General features: G+C 42.5%; 1 protein-coding gene across 3 annotated transcripts in view; it reads right to left on the reverse strand.

The window, feature by feature from the left end:
• Positions 1-6,910: 6,910 nt before the first annotated feature.
• The window catches only part of CALY (calcyon neuron specific vesicular protein), a 72,580-nt gene continuing 58,648 nt past the window's right edge, over positions 6,911-20,842 (reverse strand). For all 3 annotated transcript variants that reach the window (XM_040320763.1, XM_040320762.1, XM_040320761.1), the window contains exon 5: positions 6,911-8,140. In XM_040320763.1, the coding sequence (XP_040176697.1) occupies positions 7,946-8,140 (195 nt within the window). In that variant the 3' untranslated portion in view covers positions 6,911-7,945. The remainder of the gene's footprint in view (positions 8,141-20,842) is intronic.

Raw genomic sequence — 20,842 nt, forward strand, 5'->3', positions numbered from 1 at the left:
TCTCAGCACCCCCCTCTCTGTCAGTACCTCCTTCTGTCAGTACACCCCCTCTCTAAGTGGAAGCAACCCCCCTCTCCCAGCACCCCCCTCTCTCTGTCAGCACCTCCTTCTGTCAGTACACCCCCTAAGTAAGTGGAAGCAACCCCCCTCTCTCAGCACCCCCCCTCTGTCAGCACCTCCTTCTGTCAGTACACCCCCTCTGTAAGTGTAAGCAGCCCCCCTCTCTCAGCATCCCCCTCTCTGTCAGCACCCCTGCCTCTGTCAGCACACTCTCTGTCAGCACCCCCGCCTCTGTCAGCACCCTCCCTGTCAGTACCCTCTCTGTCAGCACCCCCCTTTGTGTCAGCCCACCTGTCAGCACCGCCCTCGCTGTCAGCACCTGCTCTGTCAGCACCCGCTCTGTCAACACCCCCCTTTCTGTCAGCACCCGCTCTGTCAGCACCCCCCTTTCTGTCAGCACCCTTTCTGTCAGCACCCCCCTCTCTGTCAGCACCCCCGCCTCTGTCAGCACCCCCTCTGTTGGCACTCCCCTCTGTGTCAGCCCCTCTCTGTCAGCACCCCCTCTCTGTCAGCACCCCCCTCTCTGCCAGCAACCCCCTTTCTTTCAGCACCCCTTCTCTGTGTCAGCACCCCCATCTCTGTCAGCCCCCCTCTGTCAGCCTCCCCTCTGTAAGCACCCCCGCCTCTCTGTCAGCACCCTCTCTGTCTGCACCCCCCCTCTGTCTGCACCCCCCTCTCTGTCTGCACCCCCCTCTCTGTCAGCACCCCTCCCTCTCTGTCAGAATCCTCAATCGTGGGTGAGCAGGGTTGGCCCGAAGGAGCTGTAGCCGATGTCTCCTCCTTGGATCCTAGATCATGTCCCCATTGGGGGAAGGCAGTCTGGCAGTGTGACAGGCGCAGAGGCAGAGCAGATGTAAAAAAAAAATGTAAGTTTTGTTGCTGGCCTAGGGGGAGTAGATATGGTCTGGGGAGAGGGAGCAGACAGAAATTCATTGGATGGTGTATTGTGTAGTACAATGTGTATTGGTCAGTGTGTAGTCACTGCAGTGTAGTGTGTAGTGTAGTGGTCAGTGTGCAGTGTAGTGGTCAGTGTGAAGTGTAGTGGTCAGTGGGTTGTGTAGTGGTCAGTGTGTAGTGTAGTGGTCAGTGAGTAGTGGTCAGTGTGTAGTGTAGTGGTCAGTGGGGTGTGCAGTGGTCAGTGTGTAGTGTAGTGGTCAGTGTGCAGTGGTCAGTGTGTAGTATAGTGATCAGTGTGCAGTGGTCAGGATGTAGTGTAGTGGTCAGTGGGGTGTGTAGTGGTCACTGGGGTGTGCAGTGGTCAGTGTGTAGTGTAGTGGTCGGTGTGCACACTACACTGTACACTGCCCACTACACTACCCACTACACTTGTAAGGGATTAGCTCGGTAGCGGGGTGTGTGACTCCCTGGATGGGTTCACTACACACTGAATTTATACAGAAAGGCAGTCGAAGACGGTTGAAAACAAAAGATTTTGGTTTATTCTTCCATCTTGCTGGAAACAAGTGCAAGCATCCAAACAGCATAAACAAATTCAAACATAAAATAAACCCTGGCCACTTGGGGCGTCTACCTTCACCACACAGGAACCTATCTATGGAGTCTGGCACAGCCTATTGCTGAGCAGACACTGCTAGTCATACAGCAGAAAAACAAATAGTTTTTTTGATTTTTATCACACAGAAAAATCAACAGCACCTCACCTCTTCAGAAGTATTTAGCTCACTGTTCTCCTTCACTCAGAAAGCCTCAGGATGCAGCACTCAGTAGTAATCCTCTGGATTACTTATAGAGGCCTTAATTGCCTCATTCTGAACAGCTGAAGTTTTCCAACGCCCTTAAATCTTTCTGGCTGCTTCTGCAGCCGACACCTGATAATAATTGGTGTGTTGTCTAAACAAGGCAGAAATGTATCTCCCATCTGTGACAACACCCACAGATTTACCTGAATTCCTGTCACATACCCCCCTCTTGTTTCAACCCTAGGGTTGGGACACAGGTTGCCAGGTAGGCATGCACTCGGGACAACCCATCTGCATTCCCTATTTTAGCACCGGGGCGATGCGTTACCACAAAACTAAATTCCTGGAGGGCCAGGAACCACCTATTTATTCTCCTATTGTATTTCCCATCTGTGACAACACCCACAGATTTACCTGACTTCCTGTCACACACTGCACACTACACTATACACTGACCACTGCACAATGACCACTACACACCCCACTGACCACTACACTATACCGTACACTGCACACTGACCACTACACTGCACACTGCCCACTACACACTACACTGCACACTGATCACTACACTATACACTGCTTTGAAGTTAGGTAGGTAGGTCACAATCAAACTGACAATTGTATTTGAATTTACACTTTGTGACAGTAAGACTCTGGTAAAACATCAAATGTAAAAAAACACATGTAATGATGCATAAACTAATGTACATTTAGGGCCGGTTCACATATATGCATTGTCTGACATTGCATGTGATTTGCAACACACTACAGTGCAAATCACATGCGATGTCTGTGCGATGCAAATTCAGCCATACAGATTGTATGGCTGAATTCACATCATATTGGTACCAAAGTCTAGGGGTGGGGGGCACCAATACAGATTCTCGCCAAGGGTGCTGGAGACCCTAGGTATGCCTCTGGTCTGAGCACCTGCAGAGGGGGTTTCTATTCTGCTTGTTTTATTCTATTCTATTCTATTTATTATTTATTTTTTCATATTATGAAGTTTAAACTGGAGCTGTGGATATAAAAAAAGGAGTACAATAATACCCAGAACTCTAAGGTGAGCAGAATCAGGATTAGTGGCAGGTAGAGTTTGCTATTGCAGTATCCAAGGCACACAGTTAAGCCCTGTACACAAGATCGGTTTGTCCGATGAAAACAGACCGATGGACTGTTCATCGGTCAAACCGATCGTGTGTGGGCCCCATCGGTTTGTTTTCCATCGGGGAAAAAGAATAGAACATTTTATTAGTTTTAAATTTTTCCTATGGATAAAAAAACGATAGAAAAAAAAACAATCGTCTGTGTGGAAGTCCATTGGTCAAAAATCCATGCATGCTCAGAATCAAGTTGACGCATGCTCGGAAGCATTGAACTTATTTTTTCTCAGCACGTCGTAGTGTTTTACGTCACCGCGTTTGGACACGATGGTGTGTAAGCAAGACTGATGAAAGTCAGCTTCATCGGATATCCGACGAAAAAATCCATCGAATTAGATTCCATCAGATATCCGATTGTGTGTACAGGGCTTTAGAAGAAAACGACTGACTCAGTCTACCAGACTCCATTTATAACTAAAATAATCTCTTTGGGGGGACTGGCTGTGGTTCCCTCTCTAAAGCATCTATTAAATACATTAAAGATGTCCAGACAGAGCATGCAAAGGGTATTTTTTTAATGTACTGTACCATTACTGCCATTCTTGGAACGTTTAGAGAAATAAGAGGCTTGATTGATAAAAGCAATGTTTTTTTTTTTATCCTGTAAAGATAAGCTGAATTTACCTTGTACATTATTTTATGAAATGTTGAGGTCTTGTGAGACTACCTAATTGGAGAGACTTTTATTTTCTCTACCTGTGACATCAGGGTAAAAAATCAGGTGGAATGGTTGTCATCAGGACAGAAAGGCACATTTTTTTTATTTTTATTATTTTCAGCATTTCAAAAAAATTCTAAACATTATCTTGAAACATATCCAATGCAATTTGTCTGATAAGTTCCCGTCCTCTCCCCTCCAATAGTGAAATAGATGGGGGGGGACGAGAAAAAGAAGGAAGAAAAAAAAGGAGGAGGTTGGCTGACCTACGACAAATTCAAATATAGAACTATCGAGGGGTTCAGAAACGATAAGGTTTATCAATTGTAGTGGGATGTCACCCTTTTTCATGTGATATGAAAGACTACCATTGCTGATGGAAAAGGATCTCAGCTCCCTCCGTTAGAGCCACCTGTTTACCTTTTTGTTCTGGTACCGCAGAGAGTGTTGAGAGATTGAGTTCAGGGAGAAAAGAGACTCCATTTGCCCTGGCCTGATATAGACTACATTACCCAGAGAGCAGCTGTACAATCCCAGGATGCTTTGTCTTCCGTGCAGCCTACTGGGGGAGGTAATTTAAGGGAGAGGACATGTTTGACGCGCTCTCTCTGGACCGCCTCTTCAACCCAGGAGGACACCTGTGGATGTGAGTCTGATATTATTTCATAATATAGTTTAGTTTCCTTAAATTCAAACCATTTTGCCCATGTCTTGATATATTTCCTGGTCAGCTCTTTTTTTCTACAGGTTATTTCTTCCATTAGATGGAGCTTGTCAACCCTTCGTAGCCACTGTGAGATAGTAGGTATTAAACATTTTCCCCAGTATAGTGGAATCAAAGATTTACAAGCGTTTAACAAATATGGGGTCATAGACATATTGATGTTAATGGTTCAGGTTTAATTACTCGGCCCAGTATAAAAGAGATCACCTTCACCACTTCTTTCCAAAATGGGCAGATCTTAGGGCAGAACCACCATATGTGCCAGTGTGTAGCTCGCTCTGCACATTCCCTTCAACACAGGGGTGAGGTTGAGTCGAGAATTTTACTGGTGTATAAGGCCATTGACATAAAAGTTTAAAGTTTATTTCTGTGATTCTACTTGAGGTGACGGGCATGTCTTGTGCATAAGGCCATCCATGGTTTTGGACCGGGCTATCTCAGAGAAAAATTCATCAGACATGTGCCTACTAGATCGCTGCGGTCTGAGAATTTGGCTTTGTTGAACATCCCCAAATTTGCTAAAAACAAATGTGGTGGGAGGACCCTGGAAGTTCAAGGAGCTCAGTTCTGGAACTCCTTGCCCCTTCATATAAGACTGGAAAATGTTCTCCTAAAGTTTAGGAGATTGTTAAAAACATGGCTTTATATCCAGGCTTTCGGGGTGACTTAAATATTAAGTATTTTGATAGCTCAAAAATTTTATATATTTAGCTTTGTATGTTTTATATTTTTTATTTGCTGATTGTTATGGTTTTATTGTCACTTGTTTGGTCGATGTAGTTTTTGCCCCTTTTCTGTTCTGTTTTTATCCCGCCAGCGCATCGAGGCACGTGTGTAAGACTGCGCTGTGTTTTATAAGCATTTTAATAAATAAATAAATAAATATAAGAAAAATGTATAATCTTATCAGTTTTTTTATCTGTAAGTATAATTTGCAAATCTTTTTCCCACCAACCCATATAATCTGGGTACCCAGGGTATTGCAGATTCATCAGCTTTGAGAAAAAGAGAAATACAATGTTGTGGTTGATTGATATATTGCATAATTGTTTCAATGGGATTCAGTTCTTTTAACGAACGAATGGACTAAGGGAGATTCCGAATAAATTGAGACAATTGTCTGTATCTCCATTGTTCCATAAATGTTGGCTGCTCTACTCCACATAAGGACTAAATCGGTTTATTTTTTGAGTCTTTTAATGATTGGTGTAATAGTGTTACCTCTGGGAACCATGATTCAAAGCCCTTATCAAGTACTCCCCAGAAAGACACATTTTAGGGCTCTGTACAGGAGGACCGGTGGTACCCCCTTATCGGTAGCCGTGTAAATCAGCATGCCTGCTGATCTTTGGGAATAGAGGAGAGCTGCAAATCTTTGACAGATAATTTTAGCATTTGACATTGAAGATATAGGTATACTTTTTATACTTTTGAAACCCAGCTACATCCCTTTTGTGAGATTTGATACCATTCTGCTGATAGCAGGAAGCTGTAGCATTAACAAGTTGTGCATTCTCCTTGCCATACGCGTGCGCACAGCGTGTGCCGGATGTGCCCAGGCACACCCTAATCACCCCATGCACATTAGTGTTATTGCTCTGGATAACAGCAGGAACATGGGAAATATCTCCCTCTTAGGCCCCATACACACGACCGAACATGTCTGCTGAAACTGGTCCGCGGACCAGTTTCAGCAGACATGTTCGGTCGTGTGTAGGCCCGAGCGGACAGGATTCCAGCATACATATGCCCGCCGGGCCTTTTCCCAGCGTGCAAATATTTCCAGACTTGTTTTAAAACAGCCCGCTGGAATCCTGTCCCCTCGGACATGTTCGGTCGTCTGTACAGGCCTACCGTACATGTCCGAGCGCCCGCCATCCCTCACATGCGTCGAATGACTTCGACGCATGCGTGGAAGCATTGAACTGGCAGGGCCGCCCACGTCGCCGCGTCATCGTCGCGGCGACGGCGCGGCCGCGCCCCGCGTATTGTTTACGCTAGGATTTCTGTATGATGGCGAGTACAGCCACCATACAGAAATCCCCGGGCAGACATGTACAGTGAAAACGGTCCGGCGGACCGGTTTCATCGTACATGTATGCTCGTCTGTACGCGGCCTTACCGTCTCTGCCATAAGATAAGTGTTTATGCTCTTCTCTTTCACTATGCCGGCAAGGAGATCAATGTGCCGGGGTCATATATATGTAGATACATACACATGCATGTGTGTTTGAGCTTAAGGGTGCACACCCTAATGCTATAGGCTGCGCACACCTATGCTCCTTGCAAAGAACACCAACAGGAAGCCAGTGGTCTCCCAGGTCTTCTATTAAATGCAAAGCCGTGACCAGAAAAAAATATAGGTAGACAATTCCATTTAAAAAAAAGCACAAAAATGTATTAATGCTGATGATGATGGCAGACAGACTGTGGAGTCAAAGCAAAATACCAGTAATAACTTCACATGGATACTTACTTGTGGTAAATAAGATATCCAAATGTTTGCCCTTCTCAGGCAAACTGCTGATCACATGAAAATTATCTATATGAAAATATCCAATCGACAGAGGCGATTAAGAAATGAATGAAACATAGGCCACTGTACAGTTAAAAGTAATATATTTAATGTAGCATACAAATGATATGCCATGATTTCACAATACAATATGAATTTTTTTCCCACTTTACGCTTAAAACGGATAACATCCTCTCCAAATAGCAACATGAAGGGTCTCTTACCCTCATACTGTTCAAGTTACAACACCCATGGGACCCATGCCCTGATATAGTTTATGTTGACTTGGCAGACTCCGCGTGCCTCATTTATTAACGTATAATGTGAAATGAACTGAAATGGTGCAATTCAAATATCCAAACACGTGCAGAAAAGGCTCCTATATTTTTAAATTTCTCTTGCACATACTTGGATGCTTGTGTTTAATTCACTGTCCTTAACCTTACACAGTAGCAAATCAGACCCAAATATTACATCATCTTGGTAATTATCAGCTTAAGTTTATCAGTATAATGAAAAGGTATTATACTGATGGTCTTGATGGGGGGGTTCACTTCTGTTTTCAAGTGGCAAATCCCATTTAAGCATAGTCCATCATTTTAACAAGCAAAAATATGGTGACTATAATAAAAGATAGTTAAAAGCAATACATGGAAATAACTGCATTGAGAAAGTGAAAATGTATTCTAAAGATTATGAGCGTACAGCAAAAATGAGTACCATACTGACTGTCCTTAAAGTGCTGCACAGAGTTGTTTGGGATATCACTCTGTTTCTTATGACTTGTCCATGGTATCTTTTAATCTTGGTAACATGATTTGTCTACGTTTTTTCTTTTACTTTTTTCTCCAGTTCTGCTTAGTTCCCTCTCTGTAACAATGAGTAGTATTTTTATGGAAACCCAGACCCACAAAAGACAATCTGCAAAATATTAAGTGTGTTAACTTTATTGCATCTCCGACACCTTGCTAACTGGGACTAATTTTTATTTTTTACATGAAGATGTTTCAGGCAAAGTAGTGCATGGTGATAGGGAAAACTTCCAGCTCTTCCAAAAGCCAACCTTCTTCCTTAAATCTTCCTTGATCTCACAGATTTCCCCCCTTCCTTAGCTATATTAACTCACTGCTGTGCTGCCCCCATCTCTCTTTTGGCTTTTTCTGCCTCCTTTAGGGCATTGATGACCGGCAGCCAGGGAGAAGGCAGTTCTGGAAGAGTCTTCTTGGCCTGTGTGATTGCTGTGTATAGGGTGCCATGTGGTCCTGCTTCTTGCTGGGAATAATACATTTCCAGGTCTGTAGGAGAGCAATGCTTGTGCTGTAGAAGAAAAGGCTCAGTTACAAAAAAAAAATGATTCAACACAAATAAAAATATGCAATTGGCAATAGGTATGCTACTATTTTGTTATAATGAGCTATATTGTCCCTAGTGCTGGAAAAGCATGTATGCCGTGTATATGTTATTAAACATTATGAATAATAATTGTTTCTGCAATATGCACTGACCTGCGTTATAACAGAAAAAGGATGTACGCACATGTATATTTTTTCTCTGTTGTAACACAGGTCAGTGACCAGACTTAAACCTATTAGCTCTTCCCCACCTTGTGTCTTTATGCCCCAGGTTGACATGGTGTTCACCGTAGCATATGCAGTGGCAAAGCAGTGTAGGACTAGCCATAAGGGGGGTTACTTTAATGCAGTTGACCGGCTTAAGCATGTATTGCAATATGTGTGAACTAAAAATCCCTGTTTTTCATTGCATAGTTTGCTGGAAAGGGTGTATAGTAGTGTGCAGAGGGTCCATCCAGAATTTGTAGTGTTAACATGTGGTCACACACCTTTAGCACCTGATAGTTTAAATTAATGTACAAATTCTTGTATTTGAACACAGGTATTTATTTTCTGTGTTGTAATGCAGATCAGTGACCAGAACTGAGCCTAGTAGCTTTTCCCCACCTTGTGTCTTTATGTTCCAGGTAGGCATGGTGTCCACCATAGCATTTGCAGTGGCAAAGCAGTGTAGGACTGGCCATAAAATAAAATGGATTACTTTGACGCAGTTGGCTCAAGCACATATTGCAATATGTGTGAACTAAAAATCCCTGTTTTTTTATTGCATAGTTTTTCTGGAAAGGGTGTATAGCTGTGTGCAGAGGGTCCATCCAGAATTTGTAGCGGTCAAACCCCTTTCGCACCTGATAGTTTAAATACATGTACAGGCTATTGGAATTTGAGCACAGGTATATCTTTGACTGGTCTGTGGCTATGCAGCCCCATATACAACAAACTGAAAGCCCATTTTTTCTGCTTTCATTACATCAACTTCATGGAAAATATTTATTTATTGTCCAATACATCCAACCAACTTTCAGATAATGTAACAAGATAATTAATGCTTTTCACTGAACCTGTCAGTAGTCATGAAGTAATGGCTGATCGGTGTATATAGACCAGCCTAAATGCATTAGCTGGTTATCTATATTTGTTGTGTTCCATCCCACTGGGGACACTTGTGGTAGTGGAACAAAGGTATTTTCACCTGTAGCCCAAGAGGTTGCAGGAAAGATGGGCCTTAATGCCCATTTCCTCACACATATTGGCCCCATGAAGCATGAGGAAGGGCATCTGGTTAGAAAGGATGGGGAGATGGCGAAGGTATTGAATTTATTCCTCTCCTTAGCCTTCACGAGGGAATCGGGGGACTTCAGTAACCAAAACTGCGGTGTCTATCCTCATGACACATCACAGGAAGCATCTCAATGGTTAACAGAGGACAGAATTAAAATTAGACTTGGGAAACTTAACATTATTAAATCACCGGGACCAGATGGCTTGCACCCGAGGGAACTTAGGGAGCTCAGTCAAGTAATTGCCAGACCATTGTTCCAAATTTTTACTGACTGGAATTGTACTAGCTCATTGGAGACAAGCCAATGTAGCACCAATATTTGGTCCTTGATTCCCAAAATACATCCCTGGGAATTACAGACCAGTTAGCCTAACATCAATAGTATGAACGCTCTTGGAGGGGATGATAAGGAACTATATATAAGATAATGGTATCATTAGCAGTAATCGGCATGGATTCATGAAGAATCATTCTTGCCAAACCAATCTATTAACCTTATATGAGGATGTGAGTTGCCATCTAGATAAAGGAAGGCCCATATATGTGGTGTATCTAGATTTTGCAAAAGCATTTGACACAGTTCCCCATAAATGTTTACTGTGCAAAATAAGGTCCGTTGGCATGGATTGAAAACTGGCTACAAGGGCGAGTTCAGAGGGTGGTGATAAATGATGGCAAAAATACGAATGCAATCTATACACTGGGGGGAGAACCTCTGGGGGAATCTAGGATGGAAAAGGACCTGGGGGTCCTAGTAGATGGTAGGCTCAGCAATGGCATGCAATGCCAAGCTGCTGCTAACAAAGCAAACAGAATATTGGCATGCATTAAAAAGGGGATTATCTCCAGAGATAAAACGATAATTCTGCCGCTCTACAAGACTCTGGTCTTGTTGGTTTAACTACGGTATTAAACAAAAGGTTTCTATATACAGATTGATCTCTATGAAGCAACTAAAGGACTATTTCCTGTGAATTTGCTTGTACCTCTGATCACTAGTATATTCTCCACCTGTCTTTCTTACCCTCTAAGCTTGAAATGTAAGTTATCTATAAGATATATACTAGGTGACTTGCTTACCTTCCCCTCTTGTCCCCATCATATCCCTACTCTCCATACCCATGTGGGCTGTTTAATAGCCATAATACATTACCCATTCTTTATAAGATACATATTACTCTCCACACTATACAAAGGGGTGGAGCCCGCTCGGTGGATTATGTTTTGAGTTTTGCAGTAATGCTTAAACATATAAAGACAAGGACTAATGTTTTTATGTTTATTTGTTGTGTGTTGTTGAGACAAGTGATCTGTAAAAATTCTTGTTATTTTGTAGAACTCGCCAAAAGCTCCTGAAGAAGCGCTCTTTTCAATAACGCGCAACATGTCGAGCTGAGCTTTACATGATACATCGCCTTCCATTAACCTATGGTTCTATATATATCAGTAGGAAGTGACTTTGTAGTCCTCCTTTTCAATTTACTGTACCTTTTAGGTTGTAGGTGTTGTATTATGAATGTTTGTGTTCTCAGGCCCTTCTAGGAACGGCGAAAACTGTCATTTATGTGTTTTTAAATAATTTCTATGTCTCTTTTTCAATAAATTTACATTTTTAACTATTATACGCCAATAAAGTCCATCATCTGCCAATTTTTTTTTCTTTTCAAGACTCTGGTCTGGCCGCACCTGGAGTATGCTGTTCAGTTCTGGGCACCTCAGGAATAGGGATGGGCTATCTGCTCGAGTCGAACATTGCCTGTTCGCTCTTTTGCCGAACAGCAAACAATTTTGGGTATTTGCGGCAAATTCGAAAAGCCGTGGAACACCCTTTAAAAGTCTATGGGAGAAATCAAAAGTGCTAATTTTATCCACTTTAGCCCCGGGCCTGTTTTTCAGAGTCGGTGTTTACGAGACAAAACCATTTTTTTTTGCTAGAAAATTACTTAAAACCCCAAAACATTATATATATTTTTTTTTCTAACACCCTAGAGAATAAAATGGAAGTCATTGCAATACTTTTTGTCACACCGTATTTGCGCAGCGGTCTTACAAGCGCACTTTTTTTGGAACAAATTCACTTTTTTAAATGAAAAAATAAGACAACAATAAATTTGGCCCAATTGTTTTATATATTGTGAAAGATAATGTTACGCCGAGTAAAATGATACCCAACATGTCACACTTAAAAATTGCGCCCGCTCGTGGCATGGCGTCAAACTTTTACCCTTAAAAATCTTGATAGGCGACATTTAAAAAATTCTACAGGTTGCATTTTTTGAGTTACAGAGTAGGCCTAGGGCTAAAATTAATGCTCTCGCTCTAACGATCGCGGCGATACCTCACTTGTGTGGTTTGAATACCGTTTTCATATGTCGGCGCTACTCGCGTATACGTTCGCTTCTACGCGCGAGCTCGTCGGGACGGGGCGCTTTAAAAAAAATTTTTTTGCTTTTCGCATTTATTTTTATTTATTTTAGAATTTTTAACACTGAAAAAAAAAAAAAAAAAAATTATCACTTTTATTCATTCCTATTACAAGGAATGTAAACATCCCTTGTAATAGAAAAAAGCATGACAGGTCCTCTTAAATATGAGATCTGGGGTCAAAAAGACCTCAGATCTCATATTTGGGCTTAAATGCAAAAAAAAAAAAAAAAAATTGGAAATGCCATTTTTTCAAATGACAAAAAAAAAAAATGTTTCTTTAAGACGCTGGGCGGGACTGACGTTTTGACGTCACTTCCGCCCAGCGGAGCTATGGGGACGGGCGAAGGAGATTTTTCCTTCAGTCTCGTCCCCGCTCAGCTGCCGGATGGTCGCGATCTCTTCCGCCGCTACCGACGGCTACGGTAAGTGGCGGAGGGCGCGGAACAGCGGCGGGAGGGGGGGGCCCCTCTCCCGCCACCGATAACGGCGATCTCGTGGTGAATTCGCCGCGGAGACCGCCATTATCGTTAACACGGCCGCCCACAGAAGAGATGAATATCTCGATTGTGGCAGCAGCTGCTACCGTTACCGAGATATTCATCTCTAAAGTGATGACGTATAACGACGGTGGGCGGTCGGCAAGTGGTTAAAGGTTAATATGCAAGTTATTGTCATAAAAAGTGTTTGCGGACCTGGGTCCTGCCTCAGGGGACATGTATCAATGCAAAAAAAAGTTTTAAAAACTGCAGTTTTTTCGGGAACAGTGATTTTAATAATGCCTAAAGTGAAGCAATAAAAGTGAAATATTCCTTTAAATTTCGTACCTGGAGGGGTGTCTATAGTATGCCTGTAAAGTAGCGCATGTTTCCCGTGCTTAGAAAAGTCCCTGTACAGACCTACCGTACATGTCCGAGCGCCCGCCATCCCTCGCATGTGTCGAATGACTTCGACGCATGCGTGGAAGCATTGAACTGGCAGGGCCGCCCACGTCGCCGCGTCATCGTCGCGAGCACGCCCCGCGTATTGTTTACGCGCGGATTTCTGTATGATGGTGAGTACAGCCACCATACAGAAATCCCCGGGCAGACATGTACGGTGAAAAGGTCCGGCGGACCGGTTTCATCGTACATGTTTGGTCGTCTGTACGCGGCCTAAGAGATGTGTATTGTATCGTCAGGCTAAATGATTAGATAATTGGCTCATGTTAATTATTCTGATTGCTTCGTTGTAGTAATTAACTTCACTGATGTCATTATCTAAAGAAATGTGCCTTGTCAGGGTCGGCACCATAGTGTCTACCTATAATCTGTATGGGAGCCCCAGTGTGTGAAAAGGGGGTGGAGATTTCATTGTTCTTTGATTGATGATTAGCTTGTAAACTGTATATAACTAGCAGAATGCTGCCATTAAAGAGAGTCTTGTTCCAGCATTAAGCTTTGGCTCATGTGTGGATTATTCGGCGATTCCAGGGAGTTCTACTCGTGGAATATTGGGTGATTTTCTTTTATGGGAAGAAGGGAATGCTTGACGGGGATATGTTCTACTACCGTCACAACTGGTTGACAGCAGCAGGATTTTCCCTTCTACTTTCCTTTACACCAGGATTCCAAGCAGACACTGGGAACTAGGGGTGCAACGGATCAAAAAACTCACGGATCGGATCCATCCTCGGATCAGGAGTCACGGATCGGATCATTTTCGGATCAACACAAAACGGAGCTCATGTGCTTAAATACAGTATTTGGAAATCTAACAGACTGTTTAATGTTAATTTTTAAAAGCCGCAGCAAACCTGCTGACCTCACATGGTTGCTAATGTGACAGAACACCTCTGATTTTCACTTTTAATTTAACATTTAAACAGTCCGTCGGATTTACAAATACTGTATTTAAGCAAATAAGCTCCATTTTGTGTTGAAATTACTGCATCCCGCAATCCACCATTGCCCCCAGCCCCCCACTCATCACGTAATGTCCACCATTGCCCCCCACTCGTCATCACCATCACTGTTCCAGTGCAACATTGCCCCCACATTAGTAATAATAGCCAGTAGTTTAACATTGCCCCCACATAGTAATAATAGCCAGTAGTTTAACATTTCCCCCACATCACAATAGTAATAATAGCCAGTAGTACTAGTATAACATTGCCCCCACATATTAGTAATAATAGCCATTACCATTAGTTAGCCAGTAGTTTTAGCATAATAAAAGCCAGTCCAAAAATTATCCAACTCACTGTACTGCAGAATAGATCGCTTTGCGCGCTCTCGTAGAATAGAAGATCCACGAGCAGAGGGGTGATGACATCAGCGTGCACCGCCGCCGCCGGGTGTACCAAGATGGCCGACCGCTCCGGAGCTAGGCCAAAGCCGCGGCCTTTCCTAAGGCCGCGGCGGCGGTGCGTTCCGCGGATCGCAATCTGTGCCGATCCGTACAGGCCGACCTGTACGGATCGCGGATCGGTCACGATCCGTTGCACCCCTAACACTAAGATATAGCCAAGTGTGTCAGAGGGGACATAGTAGTTACAGAGTCGTGGCAGCAGCTCCTGTGGGGGTAGACTTACAGCAGTGTCAGCTCTCCATTTTAATTTGTTCCCAAAATCTTGCTTCACAAAGGCAAATGGTAGCCCAGTAGAGGGACCTGTTGCTTAAAGTGGCCCTGGTTTTGTTTGTTTACCAAGAAACAAGGAGCACATTTTTTAAAGTAGGAGCAGCAAAAAGGAAACAGTATATTATCAAAAAGGGTAAAGCAGAGTAATTTGTTTTCCTAGAACCTCTCAGACTACAATGGGTCAGCTCCGCACCTTCTGACCCCTCCAGGACAACCTTTTTACTATCCTATAAAGGACGCCCTCTCCCCTCAGCTAGTGTTCTTTTTTTGTCTTCGCTCCAGACAATCTCTTTATTTATTTTTCTCCCCTTTCAATTTCTTGTCCTCCTAGGTTAAGACCCACCTTTAGGGCTGTAAATATCCTTTACTTGCAACTGCCTGCCTTGTAGAGCGCGGTGAAGGCAGTTTAAATAACTGCTAAGTTTGCGACTGATAGCTTTTAGCGACTCATAGCTTTTAGCTGCCTCCTGGTTTGCATTCGGCCAGGCAGCGTGCGGCTCTGTTCCCATAATGGTGCTGAACACCAGGTCTCTCTTTGGAGGAAGCAGGCGATGTGGTACCGTGTGATTGGAGGGGACAGAGCAGTCGGATGCTGGCTTCATGCATGGTCATGGACCCAGGGGTATGCCACCTAATTGTTGGAGGACACTGCGCTTCCAGGGGCTATATAAGCTGGTTCTGTGCGAACTTCTGACAGCTCTTATCCTGTCACGCTGCTGCTCTCTTCTCTTTCATCCCTGCCTTTCCTCGGTGAGTGTGGTGTTGTAAGACAGCTGGGGTGGTGCCGGCAGGATAGTTTAGAGTTCAGCAAGAGACTGCCTCAGGCTGCCTTTGTGAAAATTCGGGTGCCAAGAAACTGCAATGTTTGCAAGATTATATAACAGAATTGTTAACAATTCAAGCTATTCAGCCAGTTCTGGCATGGGAATGGGAGAAGGCGTAGATTCTCCTCTTTTTCTGGTTACAAAGTCCTCAGGAGCCTTCAGACTAGTTCTGGATCTAAAAAAATTTAAAAAAAATTTAAATATCTTCATGAAAGTTCCTCCCTTCAAAATGGAGTCACTAGAGACTATCATCTTGGTGGTGGAAGAAAACAACTTGATGGCTTCAATAGATCCTATAGATCCTATAGATCCAGCATATTAACATTTCCTAAAATTTGCAGTAGAGGGAGCGCACTTCCAGTTTTGCTGCCTCCCTTTTGGTCTTTGCTCATCGGCTTATGTTCAACTCTCAGGCTCAAGGGTGGTCAAATATTTCACTACCATAACAATATCTTGTTACTAGTACCTTCAAGCGAAATTCTGCAGAATCATGTTATGCAGACTTGTGAAACACTAGATCAAGTTCGACTGGGTGATCAACACTCATAAGAGTCAGATGCAGCCAATGCAGGTCCGGGAATATCCGGGGGCTTTGTTTAATTCAATGTTGGGCAGAGTGTCCCTCCCCCAAAGAAAAGTACAAGTACGGACGAGGAGAGTAATGTCCGAATCATCTCTCTCGGCAAAAGAATGTATGCAGTAACTGGGCCTGCTTTCTTCTACCATTCTGGTGGTACCATGGGCCAAGTGGAGAAGGAAGATGTTCCAGTTCAATTTCCTTCGCCAATGGGATGACCAGTCCCTGTCTCAAGAAATTTTAGTTCCATCAACAGTAGCCCGGTCCTTGACCTGGTGGACGATCAACCAGAATCTGAAGAGCGGGGTCCCTCTAGTGCCTACAGAGCCAGTAGTGGTAACTACGGATGCTAACTTTCAGGGCTGGGGAGCCCATTGTTTGGGTGATCAGTCCCAGGGCAGATGGAAGAACATGAAGTTTAGCGCGCTCTTTTGCAGGGTCAGGCAGTCAAGGTTCTGTCAGACAACTGGCCCACGGTTGCCTATCTGACTCATCAAGGCGGCACCAAAAGTCTACCTTTTCTTAAAATTACGTGTCAAATATTCCAATAGGCAGAGAAGAATGTCAGATCGCTTACAGCCACTTATCTTCCGGGATCAGAAAATGTTTTGTCGAATCACCTGAGTCACAGTTTTATAGACCACAAGTGAAAGCTCAATCCTAGTTATCTGTGCAAGATCTTCCAAAGGTGGGGGGGGGGGCTTCAGCCATAGACCTGATGGTTTCAGGGCTGATGTTCCCAGATTCCTCTTGACTTCTCCTGAGCCTGGGACCCACAGGCCTCTTAGCCCAAGATGTCCTAAGCAGACCCTGGGATTTTCATCTGGTTTGTGTTTTTCCTTCAGTACCCTTGATACTAAAAGTATTCCTGAAGATCCAGAGGGAGAGAGTGAGTATCAGCAATAGTCATTCTTCCCTTTTGGCCCAGGAGGCCATGGTTTACATTGGCATTAAGTATCAAACTGAAGCAAGATTTTCAAGACCTCCTTCTTCAAAACTGAGTTTATCATCCAAATCCCAGCAGATTGAAGTTAACAGTATGGAGATTTAAAGGGGGTCATTGAGGCATTTGAAAATGTCAGAAAATGTGGTGGGGACACTATTACAATCCAGGAAGAATTTGACCATTACCACTTACCTTTGGGTGTGGAAAGCTTTTTTACGGATGGCGGCAGAGAAAAAGCAGAATCCCTTGTCTCCATCAGTATCAAATGTTTTAGACTTTCTTCAGGCTGCCTGAAAAGCAGCTTAGTGTATAATTTACTAAGAGCTTTGTGCCTTTTCGTTGAAGGAACCTTACTGTTTAGTTCTTTCAAACAAAATAGTTCTCAGGCCGGTTCCGAGTTTGAATTGGGAATCTATTCTCCCGATATTCCCAGATGATGGGGCAAACGACTAGTGGAAGAAGCTAAATCTGGTCAAGTCCTTCACAGGTTACATGGAGAAAACAAATGAGTTCCAAAAGCATGACATTTTTTTTTAGTCTTACCAAAGGGCCCAAAAAAAGGATATGCGATTCCCCCAGGATTCTGTCGACCTGGTTATCAAAAAATTCAGATGGCATACAAGCTTCAGGCTCTTCCTCCTCTACGAGGGGCATGGAGGCTTCATGGGCAGCATTTGCAAACGGTTTAATGGAGGTTGTGTGCAGAGCAGCAAGCTGGAGTGTGGCTAACCCGTTTATTCATCACTATAGTGATGTGACTCTTCCACCTTCACATGTGTTTGGGTCTTCAGTCATTGCAGCAGCTGTTAGTCATTACATTATTAATTTTGACTGTAAAAAAGTTAAAATCCCCACAAAAATTTGAAAAGGTGTGAGTTCATATATGTGTTAAGTCCATACAGATGAAATCTTAATAGGGAGCTCCTGATAGATGAGCAGTAAATGATCAAAGACAGATTATTCTTCATCGAGCCAAAGTGTGCTAAAGCCTCCACCTAACAACGTGTTCTGGTAAACAAATGCACCTTACCAAAAGGCTTGACCACCTATGACGGAACAGACTTTGTGTACAATCCATATACAACAGGAATTGTCAGACCTCCAGGGTAAACGTTCTCCTAGAAGTCACTCAAAAGCATCCATAATGATCAAGAAAAATGAAAGAAAAACTCTTATGGTGTAGTATTTGGTCAATCCGGTTTAATATAAAAGGTTACAAACACTCATAAGCCAACGTGTAAAATGAGCAAGATCCAAGTTTACTCCTCGTGCTGTGCGTCCACTTCCGGGTCCCGACTGGCGTGATCGCATCACTCTCTCTGGCCCTGCCGGATGCATTTCGTCAGAGGACATCATTAGGGGGAGTGGCCTGAGAGATAGTGTCACGCCAAATGTTATTTATACTAGCCAGGATCGAGAGGACAAAGAGTGCACATGCAATCAGCAGGAACACACGATACCGCTGCAAGCTGTTTCCAGCCTAGACAGAGCTGACGCCAGTCATCTTGTGTGCATTTATCAAAATGTACAGATAGAGTAATATATATATATATATATATATATATATATATATATATATATACACACTTAAAAATATGTTAAAAAATAATTTGTAGGAAAAAAAAGAGAATTAACTAATACTAATAAAACTATTGATGTCCCAGTCTACATTTAGACCATGAGGTCTATATGATTTCAGGTCATAAATTCATTGTGTCTCGAGTTTGGAGATTTCCCTCCTAACAGACCCCCCTCTCCAATGTGGGAGATACTTATCTATCACCATTAAGAGGGCGGCAGCAGGACTTCTGTCCTGATATTTGGCATAATGCCTGGAAAGATAATTCACTGAAAAACAGCATTTGATGTTTCCTATATAGATATACAACATTTTTGGTTGAACATGTTATAAATGACTTGATGTCATATTGCTTCCCAGTAACCCGAGTTTGAAAGGACATTGTTTTTCTGCCAGAAAAACTGTTGTTTTTACAAGTGATACATCTCTTACATGGGTAAAAACCCACCAGACACCCAAAAGAAGTTGGCCTTGCAGGGTGATCCAGGGCATTACGAGCTATCTTGTCTCTTTTAGTGCAGGTGCTCTCCTATAAACCATCATAGGGTGTTCCAGAAGCACCCCATTTAGGATAGTATTTTTTTGGAATCGGCCAGTGTTTCTTAAGAATGTTCTTACCCCTATAATGTTGTGTAGAATAATTGGTTATCAAAGACCGATTAAAAGTATCATTCTCCTTTTGAAAGTTTTTCTTTATAAGCATAGAGTTCCGATCTAAATTAGCCACCTGCTGCATAGCTACATCTATATCTAATGGGTCATACCCTCTTTCAAGAAATCCGTTTTTTAATACCTCTGCTTGAGAAAAGTAGTCATTAAGACTTTTATCTTTTAATTAACCACCAAAGGTTGCAAGAACTCGTCTATATACTTGCCTATACGCGATGTTATGGAATTGATGCCACTAATTATAGGGCATCCGGGGGGGTTGTTAGTCTCTTGTGAATCTTGGGTAGTTAGTATATGATTGTACCGGGGTGCGACTTGGACTAAAAATGTATTTTCTTTTTTGTTTAAAATGTGATGGTTAAATCCTTTATTAATTAATTGTTGTAAAGGACGTATATAGTTGGATTACAGCTAAGGGGGACATAGGTGTTTTGGTAAGACAAAAGATGTTCCATCTTTGACATAGTCCTCCTTGTCAAGGACCACTACTCCAGCCCCCTTATTTGCAGGACGGACAATGATGTCCCAACGTACACATTAAGATTCTAATTCCTTTTTGAAATCTTTACTCATTCTAAATGGTTGAATCTTTAGATTGTCTAAGTCTGCCAAAAACGAAATCCCAGAGGATTTGAAAAAGAGGGAGCTAGAGTCCCAGGAGGGTTAAAGAAGCTTTATTTGGGCCAGTATTACCTGTACAGACATTGCTAGAACAAGCAGTGTTAAAATTTAAATATTGTTTGATATTGATTTCTCTAATATAGTTTTGTATATCGATAAAGGTGTTAATGGGGTTGTAAAGGTTTGTCTTTTATTTTCTAAAAAGGTTCCTTTAAGCTAGTTTTTTTTCTTTGTTTGAATTTCTCACTTCCTGTTTCTCCTCAGTAAGCTTTCCCACCATCATCCGAGCGGTGGAAAGTCATTTAGAACAGCTTACTGAACACCTTACTGAGGAGGAACAGGAAGTGAGAAATTCAGACAAAGAAAACAAAGAAAAACAACATTTAGAAGGGAAATCGAAGGAAAAGGTAAGTGAACCAACAATGCACTAGCTTAACCTATTTAGAAAATAAAAAACTAACCTTTACAACCTCTTTAACCTCCCTGGCGGTATCCCCGAGCGTGACTCGGGGTGGGTTTTTCTTGCTGCGATCGGGACCTCGCTCGATTCACACAGCGTCCTCCTGTGCCGCCGATCTCCGTTCCCTGCGACGTTACGACGCACGGGAGCGGAGATCGGCGCCAAATTCAAAAAAGTAAACAAACACTATACATACAGTATACTGTAATCTTATAGATTACAGTACTGTATGTCCCTAGTGGTCTGCCCAGTGCCCTACATGTCATTTTATATAATAAAAAACTTTCTTTCTGCCTGAAAACTGTAGATTGTCCATAGCAACCAAAAGTGTCTTTTTATGTCAAAATGGTTTTAGATCAGCTAAAAAACAGCGATAATAAATTATAATCACTTGCAGAATTGTGCGATAGCGATTTGCGGGGAAATTCGTCATAAAAAAAAAAAAATAATGACAGCAACAATTCTGCAACTGAAAAAATTTCAGTGATTTTGATTTGATTACATTATTGAATAATTTTTATTTTTATTATATTATTACTTGCTATAATTATTTATAATTATTTATTATATTATAATTTAAAATTTTGTTTTTAAAAAAATGTCATACCCGGGATGCCTATTAGATTCTTGTTTGGTCAGATTTAAGTGAGTTATTCCTAAAAATCACAG

Source organism: Rana temporaria, chromosome 8 (assembly GCF_905171775.1).
Source record: "Rana temporaria chromosome 8, aRanTem1.1, whole genome shotgun sequence".
Taxonomy (NCBI): Eukaryota; Metazoa; Chordata; class Amphibia; order Anura; family Ranidae; genus Rana; species Rana temporaria.